Genomic DNA, 26,246 nt, shown 5'->3' on the forward strand with positions numbered 1-26,246 from the left:
TCTTTCGACCAGTCATTTACATGCGGTGCTTGGACTTTTTTCCAAAACAAAGCTATAAGACGCTTGGCTTATAAGAAACACATGTCAAGGAAAATTTATTCCTTCTTCTCAAAGGCATTTCAGGAGGATATAAGTGCAAAACAACTGTGTTTGCTGATAATTGTAGATTAATACTTGTCATTTTATTGATTATATCCCTCACCCCTTTCCAGAAAAACATTATATGTTCAGACTATCATATGCAATGATAAAAATAACCTTTGAATGTGTTGCATTTTGTGCAGGTATCAGGAAGTTTCATTATACTTGTGCAGAATAGCTGGAGTTATGTAAGTCCGCATCAACCATTTATATTGCAATAATTTCAGTCGTACACTTATTGTTTGTGTCTGAGCTTCCTTACATGCCTCTGTCCAATCACTCTCACATAGATCTTCTTCTAAGATCTGTCTTAGAAGACAGGCTTTTAATTTATTAACTGCCGATTCTTTTGATTCTGATGCTATAATTCTGTATAGGTGTCACATTAAACCTCTTGCATAGCAGTCTTTTACCCTATCTGTCTCTAACCTGTTTAGTACTGGCATGTCTAAACAATTCCTTTGAGCTACAAAAATAAAGTTTCTTATTTGTAAATATTTAAAGAAGTGCTTTGTAAAGGGATTATGTAAATACTTTAAATTTAGAGTATAAAGATAAAGTTTTAACAGCCTTTTTGTTATTGGAAGTGGACAATGTAGACCAGCTCCTGGTTATTAAACAATATTGTTTTATTTATTTTTTTATCTAGAAAACATACATTATTAAAAACACTTTTAAGACAGTTTATATCTTAAGTTAAATTAACTATAAAAATATATCATGACTAGTTGTTATAACAAATTTTTAAATTTAATATATCTACTTTTATTCAGTAACTTTTTGCTTATTTATTCATTAATGTATTACTTTTTGCTAAAACCCCTTGAATTTGTACCTCTTTCTGTACTATAAAGCATTTTCTAATAAAGTTTATACAAAAAAAAAAAAAATAAATAACCAGGAGCTTGGGTTTTATTTGCGGAAGCAGATGAACCAATCAAATTAGCGCTGCAGTGTTCTGTAGGGGGGGTGCGACCAATCGGAAAAGACGTACGCAGCAAAGTAGTGATGTCACCGGAAATCATTCTGCTTTTCAGAATAAAACGTCTAGAAGATGTTTAATTTTGGCAGCAGTACCCGGAAATGGATATTTAGCCTCCATCGTCGCACTTGTCGCAGGTGGGAAAGCAGCAGAATGTAACGGTTCCTCTCCTCACATCTTCACGGAACAACCAAAGCCGACCTCTCCGCCTTTAACTACGGCGAGTTGAATCCGTGTTTTTTTCTTTTTCTTTTTTTCCGGGGGATGGGTGTTGCGCGGACGGCAAACGTTTAAAAAGATGTCCAAGATCCTCGAAGCGGCGGCGAAATGGGACCGAACGGCTGCGGCGAAGAGAGCGTTGATCCTGGCGGCCGCCGCTTACGGCGTTAGGACGCTCTACCCCATCATCTGGAAGCAGCTCTGCGGAAACAAGAAGCCCAAAAGCGACCGGTTATTAGCCTCCAAGCCGGAGAACGGCTCAGCATGTCCGGGGAAAGCTCAGATAGACTCTGCTGGTGACAGGAAAGCATCCCCAGGAGTCAATGCGGAGTTTTTTAAGCAGATCCTGGAACTTGCTAAAATCCTCTTCCCCAAGCTTGTATCTAAAGAGCTAGGATTGCTGTGTTTGCACTCCGTGGCGCTGATCTCCAGGACATTTCTGTCTATTTACGTGGCCAGCCTGGATGGGAAGATAGTGAAGACGATCGTGGAAAAAAAGCCTCGGCACTTCATCATGCAGCTGATGAAATGGCTCCTCATCGCCATCCCGGCCACGTTCGTCAACAGCGCCATCCGGTACCTGGAGTGCAAGCTGGCTCTGGCCTTCCGCACCCGGCTGGTCAAGCACGCTTACCGGACCTACTTCACCGATCAGACCTATTACAGAGTCAGCAACATGGATGGGAGGCTCGCCAACCCGGATCAGTCTCTCACCGAGGATGTGATGATGTTCTCCCAATCTGTGGCTCATCTCTACTCCAACCTCACCAAACCGATCCTGGATGTGGTGCTGACCTCCTACACGTTGATTCAAACCGCCAGGGCGAGGGGAGCCAGCGCCAGCGGGCCCACCCTGCTGGCTGGCCTGGTGGTCTTTGCCACGGCCAAGGTCCTGCGTGCATGCTCCCCTAAGTTTGGCAAACTGGTGGCAGAGGAGGCACACAGAAAGGGTTACCTGCGCTATGTGCACTCCAGGATCATTGCTAATGCAGAGGAAATAGCTTTTTACAGAGGACACAAGGTAATTTATAAAGGCTTTATACAGCTTTATCACATAAATCCCTTTTGCATGCAATGCAGCATTCATCTGAGTATTTCATATAAGTCTTATGAGTGTGCACCATCCTTGCATGGTGGTGGATGCATCATGTTGTGATGGGGTGCTTTTTATCAGCAAGTACAGAGTGCAGAGTTAAATGCAACATACCATTAGGAGAAAAAATACAGCTGGATGATGAAAAGGCCTGAGATAAGATAAAGGTTCACCTTCTAGAATCCAACCCTGCTATGGAATAGTTTAGGCCAACCTACGGCTCCTTAGACACTCCACTTTATCACTTTGGCTAAAAATGATGAAGAGTCGGTTCATTTTTACAATAGATGCATTTTCTCTTTTCTAGTTGCATTGAACAGATGACAAAGATATGTTTTTTAAGCTGGAAAAAGGTTGTTTTTTCAACATGATTTAAAAAAAAATCTAAACTTTTTCTAGATATGTGTGAAAGGTTGGCTTCTTTTAAAGAAAAAAAAAAGCTTATGGAAGCTCAAGTTGAGTTTTATTAGCTAAGCTGAAGTTAAATATTGTTTTAAATTCTCAAAATAGACTGTAATTGATAACATTAGAATTTTTACTTTTATCTTTTTTAAGGGGGAAATCTTTTTTTTTCTTATGCTGATTATCAGCAACCCGTTAAGTGTGTTTATTCCCCTTTTTTTTGCATTTTTCCCCTTTATTTTAGAACCTTTAGATCAGTGGTCTCCAACCCTGGTCCTCAAGATCTACTGTCCTACAGATTTTAGATGCATCCCTGCTTCAACACAGCTGAAACAAATGAATGGCTTGAAAAGGTAATCAATCATTTGATTCAGCTGTGTTGAAGCAAGGATGCATCTTAAATCTGTAGGATAGTAGATCTTGAGGACCAGGGTTGGAGACCACTGCTATAGATGATACTGCATAATGTTTGTTTAAAAATGAAAAATCTCTTGTCATGGATCTTTATAAAATGTAGGTTTCTTTTGGTAAAAAATCGTTCTAAATCATTTTATAAGCTGGAATGAAGTGATAAGGGCTCTTTGCATTGTATAGATTGCAGACCCCTGGCTTACCCCTTAACTTATGGGTTAAAGTGGCCTAGTCAAAGCCCAGAGCTAAATCCGGTGAAGAATATTTGGCAACACTTGGAAAAATCTGGGCTCAAAGACAACTTCTATCCAGATTAAATGTCCTGGAGCTGCTTTGCAGAGACAGACTGCGAAAAGCCTGGAGTTGGAGCAAAAGTTATTTGTTTGTAAAATAAGACTAAAATCTTAACATGAACAGAGTAGATTATAACTCCAAATAAAAAATAAAATGGATGTAAGGTTTGTAAGTACATTATTATTAAGCTACCTTCCACAGTACTACTTTGAAGTGGTGAGGTGTTTTAGATCGGACAAAACGTCTGTGCTGAATCCCTCTTCTCCGCCATGATGGATTGGTTCTGCAGGTGGAGATGTGTCAGCTCCAGAAGTGCTACCAAGCTCTGGCCGATCAGATGAACCTCATCCTCTCCAAGCGTCTCTGGTACATCATGATCGAGCAGTTCCTCATGAAGTACGTTTGGAGCGGCAGCGGGCTCGTCATGGTGGCCGTGCCCATCATCACCGCCACCGGCTTCGCCGACAACGGTGAGAACTAGCTACCTTCTTCCCCTTTAAACATCATTTAAGGTGAAAACTCACCCTTATGGCTTTATCTGTCTGCAGAAACAGCATCCGGACAGGCGCACATGATGGTGAGCGAGAGAACGGAGGCATTCACCACCGCCCGCAACCTTTTGGCCTCTGGAGCCGATGCAATCGAGAGGATCATGTCCTCCTATAAAGAGGTTTGAGCAATCGTGCTTTTATTTTATAATGATGAGCAAAAAACAGGATTAACAAAGTTGGTCTAGGAGAAAATAAGTCTCAACCATTTAGCATTTGCATAACTCCTACATAATTTAGTAATTAGTTTTATCGACTCTTATAGACAATACTACAGCATGGATGACGTTAAAAGGTTCTTAAAGCGTGTTTCTGTGGTGGCGAGGAGGAATTGAAACTAGCTGTAGTGGCGTGTTTTCAGCTTCCTTATCTCCGTCGCCTTCTCTCAGATGCTCCCATCGTGCCACATCCCTCCTACCTGAGTGTGAACACAGAAGCACAGGCGTAAGATAAAAGCAGCTGCTGTGCGTTTTCTCAATTAAAAACAGCTCGTTTTATCGGGTTATAAATGGTATACATTAGAAGAAGAGTGACATCTTTTACACGTAGGAGTAAAAACAATTGATAGATATGTGTTATTGAAATGAACCTGCAAAAGCAACTGCAATAATAGAGATTATATATTCCTAATTCATCAGAATGTCACACAGATATGGCTGGGCTTTAAAAAATTGCAGTTTTTTATTCTTTTTTCAAGATATCTCTTACATTGTTTTAGATCTTGAAATCCCCAACCTTCTCTTTTTTTATCCAAAGACATTTTTTATCAGCAAGAATTGTATCAAGATGAATACTTGCTGTTTTAGCTCAAGAATTTGAGGTTGTAACTCATTTACAAAACAGAGTTGCAAACTTAAAAGAACACTTTGTTTTTGTTCTGTGTTTCTTCCTTTTAGGGCAAAATAATCTAGCTCTCGTTGTCCTTTCCACTTTTAGGCTTTAGGAAAGAGTTTAAATACCAAATAATACTCTGATTGTCGTCATTAAACCTCAGTCATTGAGTCAAATGCTAAAAAAAGGATAAGTAGACAGTTTGAAGAATTTGGGTTCCTTAAGAATAAGTTATAGACGTCTTTTCATTTCACTGAATCAATATTAACTTAAATTAATATTTTAAAGATCCTAAAGAGACAGAAACTGGGGGTAGCTCCCCTCACCGTCTCCTGCAGGTCTCTCCTGGTTGCCATGCTGCCGACGGAGAACAACAATGAAAAGCATCATGCCAGCAACTTTAAAAGTGACACACTGCCAGTGATTAGTCTCATTTCGGTGAAAAGGGTTTCTGTTTGCAAAGCAGGTTATAGGAGCTTTCATTTAATTTCTTTTCTCACAGCTTGTTTGGCAGATGCAGAGCTCCCGTTTGAATTTTTGTTCACTTTGTCAGCCTTTTACATTCAATTGTTTTTTATTACCATCAACTTATTCACAAATAATTCCATAACTAAATAACTAAATGACATATGTTGCAGCAGAAGGAGGAAAAAATTCACAGGAAACAGTTTCTGTTTCCAACAGAACAGTGCTGTGTGTGTGTTTCATCGCGTTTCAGATCCCTTCCCGCTCCAGTCTTTGAGGTTTGATTATTTGTAACATGCAAACGATCCTGCGTATGTGTCATAGCTGAAGCGACGGGCATCAAAATGACCCGGCTATATCTGTGGTCAGCCGTGGGCGCATTCAGAGCTCCTTCTCTCAGGCTTAGCTTCGCTTTGAATAATCCACCATCTGTTGATCTTTCAACCCTCTTACTTTCTCTCCAGTCCTGCCAGACTTACTTCAGCACCCTTTCAGCAAACTCAATGGGATGATTTTTTTTATTTATTTGCATTTAAAAAAACGAAGCCCAATCATTTTAAATCAAGGCAGTCTGTTGTAGAGAAATCCTGCATGAGGAGATTGTTTGTAAAAAAAAAAAAAATCTCTTTAGCTGGACAGAGAATCAGCCGTCTAGGTGTGAACTGTTATGTGTAAACCTTGAAGAACTTTCCAGTGTTTGTTGTTGCTGCTAGTGCCTACGGACACGTTTAATAGGCAGGCAGGAGTACAGATCTAGAAAAGCTCATATATCTCTTATTTATTGGCAGAATACAAGGTTTTGATCATTTATTTAAGTAAAAGAATAAATCTATGTTCTGATTGGAGTTGCAATAGGTTGCAACCAGGCAGTTTACTTCCCTCTTTTATTTGTAAAAGACCATAGAATAAAAAAAAAAGATCTAAATAATCACAGACAGTGGCTAGAGGATTGGAGTATCGGCGGCTAGGGCGAACCTCTGCAGAAAGGAAGGCAGGTTAGTGACCACGTAAACCTAACGGAGGAAGATTATGAACTCGAGTCACTATCTAGGTTTACAGTCTATGCCCAGAGATCAGAACAGGAAAGCTCAGAGGTCCAGGAGTCTGAAGCCAGGTCAGGCAAACAGATCAGAACAGGAACAGGCAGGCTCAGTGGTTGAGAGGCAGAACAGGTCAGGATCAAGTTATCAGAAACACCAAGCTGACGCTAAAACACACTCCCCACTGGCTCAAGAGAATAATATGACTCAGATGACTGGATGCAAGCACCTTAAATAGAGGCAGGAGCAGGTGGATCAGATAGCACGTAATGAGAAACCAGGCAGAATTTGACAGTTGAATAAAATAAGTAATTATTTTAGTCATTAGTGCAAAGATCATGACTAAATTGATCACAAAGAGAAGCGAAATCTGATCTCAGTCATTAAAGGACTGATTTCTGTGCCTCTATTTAGTTGTTTCTGCAATGAAATTTAAACGTAGCTGAAAGGACCAGATCAGGTTCCTAAACGTGAAGAGCACAGTCAAAGCACTGAGAGAAAGCAGAGCGCCATTGATCCAGATACTGCTTGTACTTCAGTTCTCTTCAGCAGACAGAATTAAACATGAAAATTTATGGATAAAGAATATTATCTAAATTCAAAATGTCATTCTTTGTCCAAATACAAGCTGGACTTTGGCTTTTACTTTGTAGAGGAAAAAATGCTTTGATTAACTGAAAAAAGGCCTGGAAATTAGGTGCACATTTCTGTCAGAAAGGGTATTACTTTCACTGTGATTGTGCAAAAACCTTCTTCTGAAACCTGCAGACTTAAAGGTTCCAAAGGGGAGGTCCTGGCCAGGATTTCTCAGTCTGATCGGAGTTATATTAGAGGAAATGTTTGCCAAAACCAGTCTAACACCAAACAAGGGTCCTGCTCCACCTGGTGATATTTTAATGCTAACTTTATTTGCTTTGATTTTGTTTTTTTCTTCAAAAATCCATTCTTTGGTTTCTGGGATTGTTCACATTTATTACGGGGATGCTCTTCGTGTTTCCAAAGGGGGTATGCATGTACAGTATCAAAGCTACAGGATGGATTATTCCAGAAGGAAAAGTGGCTTCAGGAAAGGCAGAGCGCTTCAGTAAAATAGACGGAAGCCTAAAATTGATGTGACATTTTCATGTTGAGGGTATGCAAACTGTCTGGTGGTAAGTGAGATGTGACCGGGTGAAAGAACACGAAGTGATTTTTATCTCTGCTGTCCCACGTCGGGTCTGCGGGTTCTCAGAAATTCTCTGCAATGTTTGATATTGTCAAGCTGTGTCAACAGTCAGTATTGTCTAGCAGCAGGGGGCAAAGCCTCCAGTGGTCTGAGGCTCCTTTTCTTGCTTCCTCGCTCTAACATCTACCTGCTTCCAGCCGTCTGAATACAGGTTTCCTTTGCTAATTGGAAAAATCAAGTGCTTTATATCCTGTGCATAAAAGACAGGATGACAATAAGTGATTTTTATTTGCTAAATGCAGAATAATGATAATATAATAGATCTTTTTTTATTATTATTCTTGTTGAGATGTTATCCACTATTTCCACATAATGTTCTTTCTTCACCAGAGGTTTAATTTGTGCACCAGTCCCTCCTAAAGAAAAAGGATAAACATCACAATCTGAACCTTTCTTCCATGGCTCACCTCTTTCAGAGTCCCATCCAATAGTTAAGATCATTTCCCTGAAAACATGACTATTCTTACCTGTTGTGTTGATTTTGGAATAATGGCTTCCTTTTCTCTACTAGATTGTTTACAGGAATAGATTTGAGTTCAGTAAGTAACAATTATTACTCTGTTTAAAAATGCTTTGATCAGGAGCCCTGTAATGGAATTTTTTAACAAAAAAACTGGAAGTTAGAAGAGTTTTTATCTTTAAATTAAGTTGAAAGTGAAAGAATTTAAAGCAGCCTCAATGATCTGAAATTGTTTTACTTGATTTTTTTTTATGTAACTGTCATTTCATTTAATGTATCTATGTTTCCTATATAACTTTGCTGCCTCTTGGCCAGGACTCCCTTGAAAAAGAGGTTTTTAATGTCAATGGGATTTTATTTCCTGGTTAAATAAATGTTAAATGAAAAAAATGGACATCTGATCAGGAAATCCCTTAAATCAGAATCAGAGTTACTGTATTAATTTTGTGGATGAAATAATTTTCTTGCACTGCAACCGTTTACAAAAGAGAGAAAAATAAGATTGTAATTACAAATAAGACATAAGAATAGAATAAGATGAGGATCATATATAACCTTTGGGAGATTTTTTATATGGAGTTAATTTTCTTTCATTAATGCTGCAAGCAAAGACAAATTTTTCTTAGGTGGAGATTTATAAACAAATGCAATCCATAAAAAAACTTAATAAAAAAAAAATTAAGGTAACAGTTTTTTTTCTATAATAATTTTTTTTTATCTTTCTTTTTTTTATTTTTATTTTTTAAACCTTTAGCAAAATTGCATATCAGATTGCATTTTATTAATTAAATTCTTAGAAAAGAAAATGATATGTAAAATCCAATTTGAAAAAAATCCAACGTATAAAACTTTACATATATAAAATATGAAAGAAACTGGAAAAAAAATCAAGTCTTTCAAAATAAAGTTTCATTTCTGGGTTGCAGTTTTTAAACATTTCCATTTACAAAAGGTGTTCTTTGCTTGCAACAATAATGGAACCTAATTCTCTCCATAACTATAAATCACTTTTTTTCTTTTGTTTTCTTATGGTGAATCTAACTGTTGGGTTTTACTGCTTTCTTTTTTTTCCTCTTATGTTTTTTTTTTTTATTTACCTTTGAAACTTTGTCCACTTCTCTGGGCTGTAGGGCTTTGGGAATAAAGGATAATTTATTGATCTCAGTGACTTTAATCCTAGGTCTTATATATGGTTTCCCGTTAATAGAGTGGCTTAGAGATATGTCCCCTTTTTTCTGGTGATCATTGTTCTGCAAAGGAAGTCATGAGGGATTTGTTTACACCTCTTTCAACACTGATCTCTGCCATCAGCGTCTAAACTCATACAGTTCAGCTAAACTTTTCCAGATCTGCCTGTTTCTGTGCATCTCCTGCCATAACCCCTCGGGTCACTTCAGTTTAAACTCACTGGTCACAGGGATCCCATGACACAGCCTGTTTCTCTCTCGGGTCGTATTAACCTTGCTTTCTGAAGTCTTCCTCGTTGACCATTATCCCCCCCTGTGTGGATTCGTTGCCACAGGTCACAGAGCTGGCAGGCTACACCGCTAGAGTCCACAACATGTTTGTGGTGTTCGAGGACGTCCAGAGGGGGATCTACAAGCGCTCATCTCTCTCTGCCACGACGGGGACGGCACTGAAGAGCAAACCTGGGATGCACATAGAAGGGCCGCTGGAGATAAAAGGTGGGTTAGTCCCACTGGATGTGCAAATATCAACTCTGAGGGGACTTTGTCTGCGTTTCTCACTGGATAAAACACAGCTACACCCACAAGGAATATTGATTTTTTTTTCTGTCTGTTACGACTCACGTTTTATTTTATCCCATGCAGATCTAGAGAAGTAGAAAGTGCTAATAATCTTTATAATTATTAAACTCTAATGTCACAGGATGGCCATAGCATGAAGGATGAAACTACATCTTAAATTGAAGCTTTTTACTTGATATTTGAGGAATCTTTTTTATATCTTTTTTATAAGTGATGTGAATCAAAATTAAATGACAGAAATATAATTAAAACCTCTTTCCAATCCATTAATCCATATCTGGGCTCCTCTAAACTGCAGTTACCGCATCACTATTCTGAAAAATAAAATAAACAATTTTCAGTTAATATGTAGTCATTGGAAACTAAAATGAAGAAATCTGCCTCTGATATTTTTTTTATCTATAATTAACTCTAACCTTTCAGATTTGAAGGGAGAGCAATACTTCTAACTGCTAACAGGAAGGCTGATGTTTCCCGCTAAAGTTGCTATCTATGGTTATCCTAAAGATCTCACACCTGACATGGGCTCAGCTTGATTCGGAAATGTTTTTTTTTTACTTTTAGAATCAGAGTTACATCTAAATTCTCTTGAAAATTAGCACTAAGACATATTTTTCAGCAAAAAATTACAGAAAATGACATGCAAATGCTTTACAATTCTCTCCAACATTTTTGATGTCCCCTCTTTTTATCTGCTTCAACTTTAGATGCAAAATAGAAATCTGAAACAGTTCTTTCCAATAATTAGATATGTGAAATCTGCTTTAAAAACTTCAGAGTTTATCTTTTTTGTCTCTGGTTTCACTCTGCAGGCGAAGTGATCGACGTGGACCAGGGCATCGTGTGTGAAAACGTCCCAATCATCACACCGAATGGAGATGTCGTGGTGTCGTGCCTCAACCTAAAGGTGAGGTACACACAATTTTTTTCCCCATGCTGTAGTCCTAAAATTACTCTCCACCTGATTGGCCGGTTCCACCGTTATCCTTAATACCTCACATCAGCTCCATGAGGACTGTCTAGATGCTGCTTATTAGTATTTCCAGAAAATCCCTGTAGTCTCGTTAGAAAAGAGATTTCTCCTTTGGGTGTCAACGTGTTGTTCCTCTTTGGATGATGACACGTTTCAAATTAATGCATTATGCATTTTGTCTTTTTTTTTTCAATCAATAAAGTGATAATCAGTTATTTTGTTCTTTAAAAAAAAGTTGTGATCTCTGAATGTGGGTAACTAAGTTATTAAATGTATTTTGTGAAACTTTGAGAACGGCCGGGGATTTTATCACTCTTGATACCAGCAGTAATTCATTCATTGCATAAAGAAAAATGCATAAACAAGTAAGAAAAGATGCTTTCTACATGAAATTAATGAAATAATTGTATGGAAATATGTTTTTTTTTTCTGTCTTTGTGTTTAAATATTATTTCTCCTTCCTTCTCTACTTTACTTCCTCTTTTATCTTCCTTGTACCCTTATTTGTGTTTTTCCTTCCTTCCTTCCTTCCTTCCTTCCTTCCTTCCTTCCTTCCTTCCTTCCTTCCTTCCTTCCTTCCTTCCTTCCTTCCTTCCTTCCTTCCTTCCTCCCTTCCTTCCTTCCTTCCTTCCTTCCTTCCTTCCTTCCTTCCTTCCATAAATATAAAAGTGAGCCTTTTTATTGCAGTATTCATTAAAGCGCCTTAGCCTACAGACCTCTTGTGAAAGAAAGGAGGACAGTGATATGAAAGGCCAGCTAAAGGCTTATACTTCACAATTGTTATCAATAATCTGCAGAGTCAGGAGCTAAACACCTCAAAACTCCATGCGGCCTCTAGATTAGCTCAGGTACAGTATGTACAGTGTGTAGATAACAGTTGTATGCAGGGGTTATATCACCTGTTGCAATGCAGGTCGCTGGTATAAAGTACGCCGCCACTGGACTCTGGAGCGGTGGAGACGAGTTTTTTTGAGGGACAAACCATGCTTCTCTATCAGACCCTCTAGATGACATGTGTGGGTTTCAGCGATTAGCAGGATTACAGCCTATAAGTCTACCTTGAAGGAGTTTCTAGATGCATCAGTGTGTAAAAACACAGCTAAATAATGAGTTTCTCCCTCTCCCCCCCGATTCAGGTAGAAGAAGGCATGCACCTGCTGATCACGGGCCCAAACGGATGTGGAAAGAGCTCCCTGTTCAGGATCCTCAGCGGACTGTGGCCCGTCTACGGCGGCCGCCTGCACAAACCGTCCCCCGAACACATGTTTTACATCCCTCAGAGGTATCGGATCCGCCTCAGCAGAGACAGAGGTTTATACCTGGTGGTGCTGAACCTCAACAGTAATCTAATACCTGGTAACAGGACCTGTTGAACTTTGAAGGGGAATAATTTGTCTTTTACTACAGTATAAGCAGGCGACTGCAGGCTTCGGAGAAATCGATTAGAAACGTCTCCATATGTTTCTATATTTCTGCTGTATTTGCTTTATATAAAAGCTTTTACATCTTATTTTTAATCATTTTTGGGCAGTATTCTATAAAACTGGTGTATTTCCCTTAAAACTATTTTTTTTAAAGACCTTTTTTATTCAGTTTTTGATTGGGGTACAGCTGAGCTACACACATAGATAATAATATTGACAGTAATCTTAAAATAAGATGCCTGCTCAGCACCAATGCAATCGTACCCAAAGCAGAGGAGAGGTGAACACTCCCTCCTGCAGAGCAGTGAATATTTTATAGTAAAGGCGAGATGGCCACCTGGTAGCTGAAAGAGAAGCTGTTACGTTATATACAATAGAAACAGTAGCAGCTAAAGGGATCAGCTCTATGTATATACACACACACGCATGATTTGGAGTCTGTAGAGAACAAAGAAACATTCGTAAAGCACCAATTGAGTGTATCTGTGTGTGTCTCTCCAGGCCATACATGTCAATGGGTTCGCTGCGAGATCAGGTGATCTACCCAGACTCAGTGGAGGACATGGCTGCCAGGGGGCTGAGCGACAAGGATCTGGAGATCATCCTGGACATCGTAAACCTGAATCATATCGTCACCAGAGAAGGAGGTAAGAGAACAAAGGGGGCCAAAGAAAGAGGACTCTGTTTCTTGAACTGATTTGTTAATTGAGATTTAAAGGACGACTGGAGTCCTAAAGAGCTCGTGACCTAATGGTGGCCTAGTGGTTAGGTTCTGAGTTCAACTCCCACTCCCACAGACTGCCACTCTGGGTATCTGAGCAAAACCCTTAACCCCACACTGCCCCCGCACGATGGCAGCCCCCTGCTCCCCAAGGGGATGGGTTAAAGTGACAATATAATGACAATAAAGTTGACTTCTGCTCTATTAATCCAGACTGGCAGAGGTTATTTCTCCAAACAATATGGTGGTGAGGCTTTTAAGTATTTTATTGTTGTCCAACTTGTTCGGATTATTCTTTATTAATCATGTGTATTAACTATCTGTAAAGCAGAGTAGATATAGTTCATGGCCTTCCTTCATATAGTGCATCACCGTGTAATTACAGAGGCGAGCAGACACTCCAACTTGTTACAGAAGCTAGTGCCCTCTGAAGGCGTCTTTGCCTCTGAGTTTCACTTCCGGTTCTTTTCCTGTGAGCAATCTGCTTAATTTAACTACCGTAAATCCTCTAATATTGGCCTGTATTCCATTAGCAGCCTGGAGTCTAATAATGGCCGATCTCGCTGTCGGCGGAGGTAAATAACGGCCGGACTCGTTTACAGGCCGGGGCGATAATTAGAACCAACGATCTTCCTGGGCAGTCCTCAACAACTTGTGATAGTAGCATACAAGTACTACAGGGAGGCAATGTTTTCTAACGAATCCAAGCCATTAGCATGGGAAGTCCCATCCTTACACAGAGATCGTAGTGGCCTAACCCCCGGCTCACACCGACTCCGGTCTTACCGTTGCGGTGCGGTGGGTGCGGCGCAGCAGTGATTCCAAGTCATTAAAAAGACATAAACCTCTCTCACCGGCTGCTGAGCTGTCCGGCTGCGGTTACCGAGACACTCCGGAGCTGTAGAAAATTCAGCAAGAAAGCTATCCTTGTGGCGTGCCGGAGCCCTCCGCAACAAACTCTCGCAAATATCCTTATTTGGGCCGTGTTATCGCATGAAGTTACGTGAACTCAAGTGAACTTCTGTTCTCGCGAGTTAAATCTCCGGACCTGTTGCCGGAGCCGCACTGCACCGTAGTCAAAAGGGCGGTGTGAGAGGGGGTGTGCGGGAGTTGCGGTCGCTGTCGGCTCGGTAACCGCACCGGAGCCAGTGTGAGCAAGGTGGTTACACAATCGTTCTGATCTGAAAGAAACATGTGATTACCGGTAGGTCTGGTGGTAACCAGGCAGCGTTAAAATGACAGATTTTCGTTGGACTTCGTTTTTTCTGAATTTCCCTTGAAATATATAATACTGGTAGCCTACTTCCACTTAGCCTGCTTCAAATTAAATTTCACTGTGATGGCAGAACAGTTTCCAGTAATTTTTTTTTTAAACTTTGTTTCGCAAGTCAGTTTGGCGAAGATTCCATTCTGTGTCTTTTTTTTTCTGTATTGCGGTGCAGAAAAATTGCAGCTGCTGGAAGATGTCTGAATAATGTTCTGCATACCGTTATGGTAACTGTACTTTTTCAATAAAAGAACCTAATATTTTATAGGTTCAAAGAGACACAAAATCTCGTTTTTATTCATTCCACTGGTAGTCTGTTTTGATCAAATAGAAATAGAGGCCTGCCTCTAATTCTGGCCTCCTTCCAATAATGGCCTGGACCAAGATGCACCTGAGTGAAATAAAGGCCCCGTCCTATATTAGAGGATTTACGGTACTTATAGCTTGAGACTTAAATACTACATTTTAAAAAGGACTAAGAAGAGGAGTAAAAGTTTAACAGAATGTATTCCAAAACCGATCGGCTCAGAACAGAGAAATTGCGGCGAGTCAGCACAGCTGTGGGCTCAAGTCGTCAGAACTAGACGCCATCAAAAAATCAAGCCCCAAACAAGGCCATCTCCTGCTTCTTATACCTCAGTCTATGTGTTGCATCAGGTGGATGCTGAGCTGTATTTTTCAGTTCCTCACAAGACACGTCATCAACTCTGACCTCCATGGCTGGATCTACGAGTCAGGATTACAGATATGCTATTCTTTATCAATACCCCAATATATACCGTTATCCTGTGCCTTTGTAATCTCTCCAACAAACTTGTCACTGAGGTGATAAAGTTCCTGGAGGCAGGCAGCTATGGATCAGTTTGTCCCATTCAATGATATGTAATCCTGCTTTACATTCTGATGAAATATGAGTAATTATCACCAACACTGTGCCCCTAGATAATGTTCACTAGTATTGCATAACCACATGTCTTACCAGCACTCTAGGAATAGATTAGAAAAACTACTTAATGACAACAGGCAACTATTCTGTTTTTGTTTTGATTTTTGAAATGAATCTACCTTGGACCTATGTAAAAGGTGTTGAACATTACATTCTACAAAAGAAAGTACAAACTTGTAAATTTGCTGCACATCTGTAGTTGTGTTGCATTTCTATGTCCAGCTTGGATAACTGGCTTTGATAGATTGCTTTGTAATGTTTGTTTAACTTAGAAAATATAGGACAATATTATTACCATTAAGCAGCACAAGAAAACATCTAAATCAAGCTGAAAAGTAGTGGAAAAGTTTATTAAAAGTAGAGACTTGTTAGCTCATTCCCAGACGTTTTTCTCTTGTTAAGGCTGGGATGCTGAGCTAGACTGGAAGGATGTTCTGTCTGGAGGAGAGAAGCAGAGGATGGGCATGGCTCGCATGTTCTATCACAAGTAAGGCCCCACTGACTTCTTCTAATCACATTTTCACGCTGGTGCATGAAAACCATCAGAAATCAAAGGAAAACTTTTGTCAGTTCATCTGCATGGATTCCTGTGGAAAGCTTGTTTGATTTGGTTTTTTCCATTTTTTTCTCTGTTCCTTGGAGGTAAATTATTACATGAAAACAATACAAGGATGGTTTCTGAAAATTGTTTAAAGCTCTCACGTTCAGATGAAGCCAATCCAACATACAACATTTTCTAAACATACGGGATGGCAACATTTATTTTTTTTCTTGAAGTTTTTAATGGTATTCCCTAAACAGCCAACAAAAAACAGTTTTCGTAGTGGGTAACTATTTCAAATGCTAAAAATTAACCAGTAGATCTAAGACCTAAAGACTATGAATAAATAAAACAACATCAACTGTTCAGTAATACTCAGCAATAACTGATGCGATTTCCCCTCTTTGCATGCTAGGCCTAAATACGCCCTGTTGGATGAGTGCACCAGCGCTGTTAGCATCGACGTAGAAGGAAAGATTTTCCAGGCGGCCAAGGATGCCGGAATCTCCCTTCTCTCCATCACGCACCGACCCTCCCTGTGGTAAGACCTGATAGCAATGCTGCTTAGCTCAACTCATATGGATCAACCCGCCATATTATGAGTGGCAAGATCTCTATGCAAACAAGAAAGCTTGGTATTAATCATTTAACTTGTAATAACATTGTTTTAGTGCCAAATGAAAATCTAATTTTTTTTTTAAAGAAAAATCAAATAATTACAGATGATATGGCTTTTATATACATTTATTATTAACTATGTATGTATGGGATAATTTGTGGACATATTTACAAAGAATGATTAGTAGTCTTTTATGGAAAGAATTTGTTAGGAAATTTAAATTTAGGTCATTTTTTTAACCTTTCTTACAATTTCCACTTTTTGAAGGAGCCTTTGACTGCATGTTGTTGGACAGAATTTGGGGAATTAGGACACTACGCACATATTCTGGGATGGGATCCTAAAATATTGAACTGATAGTAAGATGGAGTTAGAGAAAATGTGATAAATTAAATCCTTTGTTTTATTTATTGTGGTATAGGACAAGTATATACATATTTTGTTTGTGGTTGCAAACAAAAAAATAAAGAAATAATTACATTAAATTGGAAAGATTTGAATACACCAATAATGATAGAATATTAATAGAATGATGACTAAATAATAGAAGCATATATCTCTATTCTGCAAATAAATACTGAGTCTTTTTGATTAAAGGTGGCAAAAGATTGAATAGCTTTAGCAGTTTGATAAAGCGAGTCATGACAAAAACTTTGTTTTGAAACAATTTTTTTTTTCCTATTGCATAATTATTAAAGCAATAATTGTTTGTTTAAAACTTTAAAACACACACCTTTAAACACAGCATTTAAAAGATACAGAATCAGTTGTTTTGTCATTGTTTTTTACTGATTTAATGTTTTTACAGTATTGTTTACATATTCATTTAATATAAAGAATTTTCAATCTCTAACGATATAAAAGCTTGAAAAAAAAACATTTAAAAATATAAATAAATTTAATATTTCAGCAAATATTCCAAAAAATGTCATCAAGCTTTTAGAATCATAATTAATAAACAGCGTTTAGCTGTGCTTCTGCATGGATCTTTAACCCTTAAAGGGTTCTTTTAAATGTGATTATTGGTTATTTATCATTTTCTTAGTAGAGTAAAATCACAAAATATATTTTTGGATATTGTTTGGGGTTTATTTTGGGTTCCGTGCCACAATGTGCTCTTTAAAATATCATCTATTTTTTTATTTTTTTTTTTGTCACACTACCATGTTTAACATTAGAGGATAACCCAATTAAATACTTTGTTTGGATAGTGTAAACTGTTAAATGCGACAGAAATTACTATAAAATCTCTCTCTATATCAGGAAGTACCACACCCACCTGCTGCAGTTCGATGGGGAGGGGGGCTGGCGCTTCGAGCAGCTGGACTCGGCGACCCGCCTCTCTCTGACTGAGGAGAAGCAGCGGCTGGAGGCCCAGCTGGCCGGCATTCCCGAGATGCAGAGTCGCCTCAACGAGCTCTGCAAAATCCTGGGAGACGACTCCGTCCTCAAAACAGCAGAGGAGTGAAAGCCGGGGGGTGGGGTTTAGGCGGCCCAGAGAGAAAAAGGAGAAAAAGAAATCTAACAGCTTTGTGATAGCCTTTTCCGTTTCTTTATGTTTGAAATTTTGCACCAAGCAAGCTTTTACAGACGACAAGCCCATTTTTCAGTCTCTACCTTTATCTGTTCAGTCCAATGCTGCAGCCTGAGGGGTTGGATCCTAATAGCACTTTAGATTTCATTTTGAGGGCTTCATCTGCTTGTCATAGTAGTTCATATGGAAATATGGTATCAGCTGATGGGATTTTTGGAGTTTTTTCTTTTCTTTTACCAGAAGCAGTATTCAAGTAGACAGCAAAGATGGCTGTCGCTCCGTTTTTACCTCCAGTTCCGCAGGTTCTTTATCAGTACTGGAAATAATCAGATTCAAGCTTTCCATTTTTCATGCTGCCTGTTTGTCACTTTTCTCAGGCCCTTCATCTAACAGCTAATAAGATTTCTCACGCAGACTCCATTGTCAGTGATTAGTGGCACAGATCTGGCTCCCCCTGAGTTTCTGCTTTATTGAGCAAATACAAGAAAGCTGAAGAGAGCAGGGGTGAGCAGACGCTTTGTTTTCTCTCAGTTAGGGTTTGTATTTTAATGGCTGCTCAGATGATGCATCCATCAGATTATAGTTCTGCTGTTGGTTGAAGCTCAGATTTAACGGTGAGGATTCCCAACTGGAAGCATTTTAACATGAATGTTGACCTCGATCATCCTTTAGCTGTATAACTGAGGGTTATTTTCCTCTCTGCTGATAGCGCCACCAGCAGGTGCAAGGTGGAGCTTACGCCACGTGTAGTTTTGCATTCAGATAATATCATATCTACTTGTTGTCTTTGAACGGGACTCGTTGCGACTTTTCCCTTGAGGCCTGTAGAAGGTCACCCATGCTGAACTCATAACCTTAACCTTGGTGATATACAGTGCTTTTTTCCCATGCACTATTGATCCTTATAGCTGTTTTTAATGAGCTGTCATGAATAGAAAGGCTGTATTTTGGGACAGTTTGATACAAGCATGTATTGTAGTCCAGACGTCCATGATGATCAGATTGGTTGCTGTGAAACTATTGATTCGTGATGTAAACTCCAGTTTGCTCCAGGAGGTAGAACCACCCTGATCCTTTTGTTTGTCGTCACTTTTTAAGAAAAAATAGGGTTCAAACCTGTGTACGTGTTTGCTACATCCTGCGAGAATCAAATCAGGAGCAGCAAACTTATGCCTTATGAAAATATGTATTCTAGTGATCCTAAAATGTTACCTCAGCACATCCTGTGAATACCTGATTTTATGACGATGCTTAAAGCATGTTTTTTTTTGTTAGTTTTTTTAATGTAATGGCTTCTTTGAAACCACTGGTACATACAAACATTTGTCATGCTATTATTTGCTGCCCCGCCCCCACCTGCTGCTGCGCACCTCCAGTCAGCTGGCTGAAAAAAGGCAACCACACTATTTTGGGTCACAAGATACATTCTGCTGTCTTAAAAAGTTCTAAATATTATTTAGCTTAACTTCTGACAGCAAGGTGTCAAACTTAAAATAAAAATATTTAATAGATCTTATTTTAAAATCACTTTAAGACAGATTTGATTGCAGGATTTTTTTAGCAGTGGGAGTCATTGTTTTTAAATTAATGGTTTTTATCTTCTAATTTTTAATCTTTACATTAGTAATTTCTGTTTATATGCAACGCGACAGTGTGAGGTCATCACACTGAGAATCTCCAGTCAGCCCATGCCTAGTTGCAGAGAATTAAAACTGACAATCACCCCAGAATGTAAACAGACGCTGCTGATTTTTACGGGAAACTCCTTTTGATATGAAGCGTCTTGACCTGGCATTGTGAGATTTCTTATTGAACTGAGCAGCAACCTTAAAACCTTCAGTTGTCGCTTTTAGGGGATGATTAAAAGCTTTAGATGAGCCGGGTGGGGGTTTGAATTCTGACATTTTCCCCACAAAGCTGAATGAAAAGCAAAAAAAAACAAAAAATGCCACGGAAATGGTAGATAGCTACTAATATTTTGAATAATGGTGATGACATGTTATATGAAAAAAGCACCTCTTTGGGAACTGAACTTCACTTTTTGTTTTAAGCCCAGACTTTGTTGACAGGAGATCCGCGATCCACCGAATGACACAAAGTCTGCCGAGCATGAGGGCAGCTCTAAGTGGTAATCGGGTTTTTCCTGATGTTACAGTTTCAGTTATTAAAGGAGAAAAAAGAAAGAGTCTTCTTGTTGACTGGATGGGAAGCATATGATGGAGTCCCCTCTTTCTGAAAAGATACGATTGTTTTAAATCATATTTCACATGTGAGCTAATGAAGAAGATGATGGTGTGGTTCTTTGACCCATTTTTCCCAATAAAAAGCCTTGATACTAACCTGTTGTTGAGTAAAATTACTTACTTTCTTCTCAGTGTAACAAAAGGTTGACCATCCCAATACTCCCACAGAGAGCCAAAATGCTAACCTGGACTTTATCAACCTCTCCTCTTTTTAAATTAGACCTAATCTCCATTGCCTAGATTTCACTACAACTGCGTGAATGAAAGTATTTAAGATTGTGACACAGCTAACCCCCTAAAAATCCCACATCTCCCCACAGCCTCCCTCATGACCCTAATCCCGCCAATGAAACAGCATCTTCCAGAAGCTGCAGAGCCCCATCACGTCCTAACTTTCTCCCTCAACATATCAAAAATAGTGAACATGTCAAAGATAGTGAACATATCAAAGATGGTGACCATGTCAAAGATAGTGAACATATCAAAGATGGTGACCATGTCAAAGATAGTGAACATATCAAAGATGGTGACCATGTCAAAGATAGTGACCATATCAAAAATGGTGAACTTATCAATGGTAGTGAACATATCAAAGATGGTGAACATATCGAAGACAGTTAACATATCAAAGATGGTGAACATATCAAAGATGGTGAACATGTCAAAGATAGTGAACATATCAAAGATGGTGAACATGTCAAAGATAGTGAACATATCAAAGACGGTTAACTTATCAAAGATGGTGACCATATCAAAAATGGTGAACTTATCAAAGATGGTGACCATGTCAAAGATGGTGAACATATCGAAGATGGTTAACATATCAAAGATGGTGAACATATCAAAGATGGTGACTGTGTCAAATATAGTGAACATATCAAAGATGGTAAACATGTCAAAGATAGTGAACATATCAAAGACGGTTAACATATCAAAGATGGTGAGCATGCCAAAGATGGTGACCATATCAAAAATGGTGAACATATCAACGATGGTGAACATATCTGCGGTCGTCCGGCAAAATTTGATCTGGAAATAAGTAAAAATACCTTAAATTAGTTTTTGGACTGTGGGAGGAAACCAGAGTACCCAGAGAGAACCCATACATGCTCAGGGAGAACATGCAAACTCCATGCAGAATCGAACCCTGAACCTTCTTCCTGTAAGGCAGCAGTGCTACCCACTGTTCTACTGTGTAGACTTAACAGTCTCTAGGAAGTTGTTAAAAGAAAGAGCTAAAAAAAACATACCGATTTTTATTCACTTTGGAAAAGTGGATCATTTATAGCAGCTGAAAAACTCCCTTAAAAAGAAGTCTGAGTAATGTCATTGGAATGAAGGCAACAGATGCACATAAAGTGGAGCTTGTGAAGAGACAATGTACTTGGTTACTCAGAGAACAGGCTTTAAATTAATTCTGTTTGTCTTTAAATCAGTGAAAGGCTTTGCACCAAAATACATTACATATTGTTATCAGGGGAGCCAACACCCAGACCTCTCAGGTCTTCTGGACTGAGTCTACTCTGCATACTCAGAACCAAACAAGGAGAAGCAGCTTTTAGTTCCTATGTCCACTAATCTAGTTACCTTGCATGGACAATAAATTGCGTGAAATTTGGGAATTTGCAAACTCCTGAAAATACATCTTGTCAGAAGCCAGCAGATGCATTTAGCTCGACACAAATATGTTTCGGACCAAATAAATGCAATGACGTGTATTACATCCACTTGTCAACCAGAGATGGAAGGCTGAAGCAAAGCAGACATGGCTGCACCAGTTTTAGCTGGAGTACCCTCTATTTCTTTTTGAAATATAGGCAAATGGTCGTTATTTTTGCCTTTGTGGATGGGAAGATGTTTGCATGTTCCCCCCAACAGGATTTGGAAAGAGTTTGATTCATCAGTTAACTCTGGTAGTTGAGAAACAAATCAAGCTGTTACTGCTGCTGTGATTGGCTATAAGCTTAACATAGGAGGCAGTTTCCCAATCAGCTTGAAGAATTGTACTGAATGTCCCTCCCTTTTTCAAACACTTTCCACATTAGGCTTTCCAGATTGATAGTCCAGTTCAATTTGTATTCTATATATCAATCTTTCCTATGCAAGGTTACTAATCCCCCCCTAAAAAATCTTCACTTTAAATGTAATACACGTCACCAAGATTAAAAACCTATTTATTTAAATTTGCCCTTAATTGTGCTAAATTGTTGTTAACTTAAACATAATTGGTTCAAGCTTATTGTCCAACTATTACTTACGTATCTATATTATTTATGATGTTATCATGTTTTGTTAATCTAAAGCACTTTAAATTATCTTGTTACTGAAATGTGCTTTACAAATAAATATGCCTTGCCAATAATTAATTTCTTTTTTGGAAACAAGAAAGTTAGTCGGTGTGCTGCCCTCTGCTGGCTATAACATTGTATTACAATTAAATAAAGCTTTTTCTGTTAGTGGGTTCATTTAGTACTGGGAGATTAACGTTTCCTAGTTCCAAATGAAACAAACAAAAAAAGCCTACGGTAGAAGGACATTTTTATGTTGCTTATCTTATATTGCAGTAGTTTTTTTTGCACAGTTTGTACTCAATATGTAGTTTTACTTTCAGAAGAAAAAAGTTCCCCTTCATGTTATGCATTAAACACTAAAATGTTATTCTCATAAATGGATGTTTAAAAAAGTCCTTCAGAGGATGTTCTCTTTTTTTAAGGTTGTAACTTGGAAAATTTAGTTTAATAAGAAAAATCCATGTGTATATAAGAAATTCTATTTTGGGGAATATTACCCAAAAACCCAAAAAGTAAAGTTCAGATCTGGAGACACAGAGGTCCTGCCTGAATCTAACTTAAGCTTTAATCAGGGAACATGTATTATTTTAGGAGCACCATGCATATATTGTAGGTCTAAAATCTAAATTTGATAATAATAAGATCACAAATGTAAAAAAAATCCTACTAGTGTAGTGATTTCTAGAGGGAACAGGTCAAAAGACTATGTTCATAAGAGTCAAGAGTCTAACTCTAGCACCACACCATGCAAACTTTTAACTCGGGGTGCTGTCATTGCCATCCAATTTAGACTTCATAGACAAGTAGAAAGTAGCATCTTTGTCCTTTAGATTAAAATTTCTTCATGCCAGCTTTGAGAATGTGGTGATAGCACCTCTAATTATTTGTGCTACTAAAGTGTTCCCATATTTGAGTTTTCTCCAAAATTTGAAAGCAGAGAAAATGTGATGGCCTCCCAGCATCCTGTCCTCAGAGAGATGAAGCAGTTTAGCTGTTAGAATGACCAAAACAACAGCTTTGGATGACAAATATTGGTTAAAACGAAATGTATTCTTTGGCTTTCAAAACCATATGAGACTTATTATGTTTTGGTGGTTTCTTTTAGTTGTTTGTTTTATTTGTTTATTTAATGTTTTTTGAATATTTTTATGAATATTAATTTATTTTTACCAGTTCTATTGTTTTTAGTTTTTTAAAAACCGTTTTATCTGTTTAGTGTGTGCAACATTTCAAGGCAGCTGTAGTTGCTTTAAAGGGCTCTACAAATAAAGTTGAGTTGAATCAACACCAGACAAGAGCCAATGGCAGAATGAGGATTTAGCAAGTTTTTCTTGCCCACTCAACCTTACAGCTGTAGTCACAAATGTTATTTAATTCTGTCTGTCTTATTGATAACCATTTAAAGTTATTTTTATATTACAAAAAATAATAAGTGCAGTCAATCAACCTAACTGATTTGAGTATTCTATGTTGTAAAGTAAACCTGTATTTTCAGTTGAATACAGCTTTTGCTTCATATGCTCTTTTTTCTATCCTATCTCTTATAAGGTTGGACAAACGTGATACTCTAATTCCCTCTGGTAGATATTTTCAAAACTAAAGAATAGATGAAAAAAAAAAAACTGTATTAAATAACTAAGATATCACACTCATCTGCTGATTAATCATGTGCTGATTAATTTAACCCTGCAATGTCACAATAAAACCTCCAGAGGGCAGCAAAGCCTTGAAGGCTTGAATGACCTGATGGCTTTTATTGTGCTCAAAATACAACAAAAGAAATAAATGTCTTGTAAAATACATCTTTATGTATTTTATGTATTTCATATGATATAATATTCATATATTCCATATAATGTTAGATTATTATCATAATTTAGCTAAATATTCAATTATTTACAAAATCCAAAAAACAGAAATAATCCCTAAATTAAATATGAAAATAATATTTAGATAAAAAAAATATGATTTATTTAAAGGTAATTATATTTAATTTAAAGCATTGCAGGTATAAATATTAATTAAACGTATATGTTCTAAATTGTGATAATTAGGGTCCTTTACAGGAAAATTGGTTTGCCTATTTAATAAATAATAGAAAAATGATTATTAGTAATAATAGATTTATGCCTAGAGGAGATAAAATGTTTATTTATTTAGATATTATTGTTATAGTGTGTTGTTTTGCTCAGTCAGGATTGGTACAGCTCAGGAGGAGGAGTCTTGTTACGTCCCCAGCCTTCGTGGAAACCACACGCCAAAAGCGGCTCCCTCCACTTCCACGCTCCCACTCACGCCACGCGCGCCGGGAAGCTGCGAGAACGATGCGGCTGCAGGGCTGAGCGCCACCGGCTCTCTTTCCACCCGCCGCGACGCGACGTTCGGCTGCAGCGCTGCGTAAAAGATGAACCTTCGGGCCGGCTGAACGTGGAGGCTGCAGACCCACGCGCTTCGGTGAAAGGTGGGGGAGGGGGGACGGCAGGCCGTCTACTTAAGAGGATAAAAGAAAGGACGGAAAGGGAAAGGGAGCTATTTATAAGGTGGACGCTCTCGGTGACGTCATGAGCGGCGGAGCGGACGAGAGCTCGGTGCGCGTTGCCCTGAGGTAAGGATGCAGGGCAGAGATGCTCCTTTGTCACACCTGCCAGGATCTCAACATGCCTTTCTCAGCTTCAGCATCCCACTCTGTAAACATCGCATCCTCTTTATACCTCTAAATCCTTCCTTGTTTCCTTCAAAGTGCTTTTATTTTCACATCTGATCTCAGTGGATGCCAATGAGGAGCTATGCTTGAGCACCCCTGCTCTGTGGAGTGGTTTTATGAATGAATATCTTGTGCAGAGGGAGGATTAGGCCTGTGCAGGTTGTCTCTTGTTCCCAGATTAGATTGTAATATGAGGACTGAGGAACACACAATGCCTTCCCCTAAAACCCAGCTGCAACTTTACTTTTCATCCCATGGATCTATTTCATCATTTTCTTTGTTTTTATCCTTTTTTTATAAATTCCTGCAGTGTTTTGGTTGCATTGTTTTCCCTAGATCTGACCTTTTGCCCCTTGTCAGTGTCAGCAGACAAGGCTGCTGGACTCTTAATCCCTCCTATGCTCATCTCTAAAATAAATAAAGAAATGACAAGGTTTCACCGAAGGCGGGTTTGTCTGCAAACATGCGTATGTTTGTATTGAAAAGACCGGCTTTAATGTCATGTGAGCCGCATGGAAGAGAGAAGACAAAAGCTGCTGCCTCTCATGTTTCTCGTCCCCGCTCCCCTTCGCTTGCCTTTTCTCCTGATTTTGCAGTCAGACTTTGACCCAGAGCTGTGTTTACTAAGCCAACTCACTTTACAAGCCGCCCTCTCTCTCCGTCTTAGATAATAAATAATCTATCATAAGCAACCTGATTTCATCAGTGCAGAACAGGCTTCAAAAGAAGACCTTTTTTCCACCTCTTAAGATTAATTAATTCATTTTCCCATCATAAAAAAAAAAAACTCTGGTCTAAACTCTGTGACATAGATAAGCTTTTGATGTTGATCTTTGTTCACACTTTGTATCCTTACCTTACCTATTCATGTACAGATCAACAACTAATTCTAGTGGAAAGAAAATAATTATAGATTATATAATGTTGCACATGCCCATTCTTTTTTTTTTAACTCATTATAGCCAAAGTCCAGTCAGAATGAACGGAGAGGTTCGATTAACACTAACTTTGAAGTATTGATACTAGTGGTGACGAAAAGGACAGTAATGCATTTTTTAACATAAGGAGCATTTCATAATTGGAGAACCTGTTTTTAGATGCAG

General features: G+C 38.6%; 2 protein-coding genes across 2 annotated transcripts in view; both read left to right on the forward strand.

Moving 5' to 3' along the window:
• The first annotated feature begins 1,225 nt into the window (after positions 1 to 1,225).
• Positions 1,226 to 20,244, forward strand: LOC119776213 (ATP-binding cassette sub-family D member 2-like). Its single transcript, XM_038274501.1, has 10 exons — positions 1,226 to 2,363; positions 3,832 to 4,012; positions 4,091 to 4,212; positions 9,634 to 9,796; positions 10,693 to 10,787; positions 11,990 to 12,135; positions 12,779 to 12,924; positions 15,614 to 15,698; positions 16,168 to 16,293; positions 17,635 to 20,244. Exons 1-10 carry the CDS (start codon positions 1,422 to 1,424, stop codon positions 17,837 to 17,839), a joined length of 2,211 nt encoding a protein of 736 aa, XP_038130429.1. The 5' UTR covers positions 1,226 to 1,421; the 3' UTR covers positions 17,840 to 20,244.
• A 4,422-nt stretch (positions 20,245 to 24,666) lies between these two features.
• Positions 24,667 to 26,246, forward strand: part of LOC119776215 (kinesin-like protein KIF21A) — a 43,052-nt gene continuing 41,472 nt past the window's right edge. Inside the window, exon 1 of the mRNA XM_038274502.1 lies at positions 24,667 to 25,044. Coding sequence (XP_038130430.1) covers positions 25,001 to 25,044 — 44 coding nt within the window. The 5' untranslated portion in view covers positions 24,667 to 25,000. The remainder of the gene's footprint in view (positions 25,045 to 26,246) is intronic.

The sequence above is a fragment of the Cyprinodon tularosa genome, unplaced genomic scaffold (genome assembly GCF_016077235.1).
Source record: "Cyprinodon tularosa strain WSP-4 unplaced genomic scaffold, ASM1607723v1 ctg92, whole genome shotgun sequence".
NCBI classification, from domain to species: Eukaryota; Metazoa; Chordata; class Actinopteri; order Cyprinodontiformes; family Cyprinodontidae; genus Cyprinodon; species Cyprinodon tularosa.